The sequence below is a fragment of the Helianthus annuus genome, chromosome 4 (genome assembly GCF_002127325.2).
Source record: "Helianthus annuus cultivar XRQ/B chromosome 4, HanXRQr2.0-SUNRISE, whole genome shotgun sequence".
Taxonomy (NCBI): Eukaryota; Viridiplantae; Streptophyta; class Magnoliopsida; order Asterales; family Asteraceae; genus Helianthus; species Helianthus annuus.
In genome coordinates, this window is record NC_035436.2 from 10,218,054 (window position 1) to 10,219,403 (window position 1,350).

Below are 1,350 nucleotides of genomic sequence, written 5' to 3' on the forward strand. Positions count from 1 at the left end.
CTCGAGCATGGAATGCTAAGTTGGATGCGGTCTTGAAAGGAATGGGGTTCACTAGATGTCTTCAAGAGCATGCGGTTTATCAAGCAAAGAAAGGTGATAAACTAATTATTATGGGCACTTATGTTGATGACTTGATTGTAACAGGAAGTGAAGAAAGCATTCTCTTGAAGTTCAAACAGAAAATGAAGGAAGTTTTTGAGATGAGTGACCTTGGCAAGTTGTCATTCTACTTGGGTATTGAAGTTGATCAAGTGGGTGATTCTATATTGCTAAAACAGTCCGGGTAGGCAAAAAAGATCTTAAAGTCAGTTGGTATGGCTGAATGTAACTCAGCCAACTTTCCTATGGAACACAAGCCTCAGTTGACCAAAGAAGGTGAAGGGAAGGACGTGAATCCAACATTGTATCAAAGACTTATCGGTAGTTTGCGGTATCTTCTTCATACTCGTCCCGATCTTGGTTATTCAGTAGGTGTTTTGAGCAGGTACATGGAGAAACCTAAAGAGAATCACATGGCAGCCATCAAGCAAGTATTGAGATATGTCAAAGGAACCATTCAGTTTGGTTTGAAGTATCATAAAGGAAGAGACAGTGAGATAGTCGGGTATAGCGACAGTAGATTCGAGACTGATTTGGATGATAGGAGAGGCACAATGGGGACTATGTTCTTTTACTCAGGAAACTTGGTGTCTTGGACGTCCCAAAAGCAAAGAACAGTGGTTCTTTCGTCTTGGCTATTGCGCTTACGAAGAATCTGGTGTGTTTCACGGTAGAAGTAAACACATTTACAAGAGATTTCATTTCTGTCACACCCCAACCAATGGCGGAAACATCAGGACGAGACGAAGTGTGAAGATTGCTCGAGACATCCTAACGCTAATATTTGTGACAAGTATTTAAATAATCATTTCATTTCTAAAGAATCAAGTACAAGGTTTTGAAACAAAGTACAACAACATGAATAATAAAATGGTACAATACGAATACAATTCTTTCTAAGTGGGTATCTAAGCATCCTACAAGATTCCATGCATCGTCAACATCCACCTGTAACATGTTAAAATAAAGTTCAATGCAAAAGCAAAGGCGAGTATACAAGTTTGATACGTACATAGCAAAAGATAAGTTTTGAACAATTCCTCATAGCAAGCATGTGATTCAAGAGAAGCCTTTAAATATGGTATGTGTCTAACATATCAAACCAAGGAAACGCAATATGCTCACGAGTTGATGAGGTTAGAAGATTGAATGTGTAGGGTTAAAGTTCAAGTATGCTTAGAGTCGAGATTCGGTATTCAAAACAAAATAAAAAGTAAGATATGTGAATAGCATGTGAAAATAATCATCTTC

The 1,350-nt window shown here is 38.2% G+C and overlaps 1 protein-coding gene across 1 annotated transcript; it reads left to right on the top strand.

The window, feature by feature from the left end:
- Positions 1 to 314: 314 nt before the first annotated feature.
- Positions 315 to 773, top strand: LOC110932914 (secreted RxLR effector protein 161-like). Its single transcript, XM_022176166.2, has one exon. The coding sequence runs from the start codon at positions 315 to 317 to the stop codon at positions 771 to 773; it is 459 nt and encodes a 152-aa protein (XP_022031858.2).
- Positions 774 to 1,350: the final 577 nt, after the last annotated feature.

What these genes read in the sequence shown, in the direction of transcription:
- LOC110932914 (XM_022176166.2), top strand. Translation starts at nt 315, where the DNA reads ATGGCTGAATGTAACTCAGCCAACTTTCCTATGGAACACAAGCCTCAG.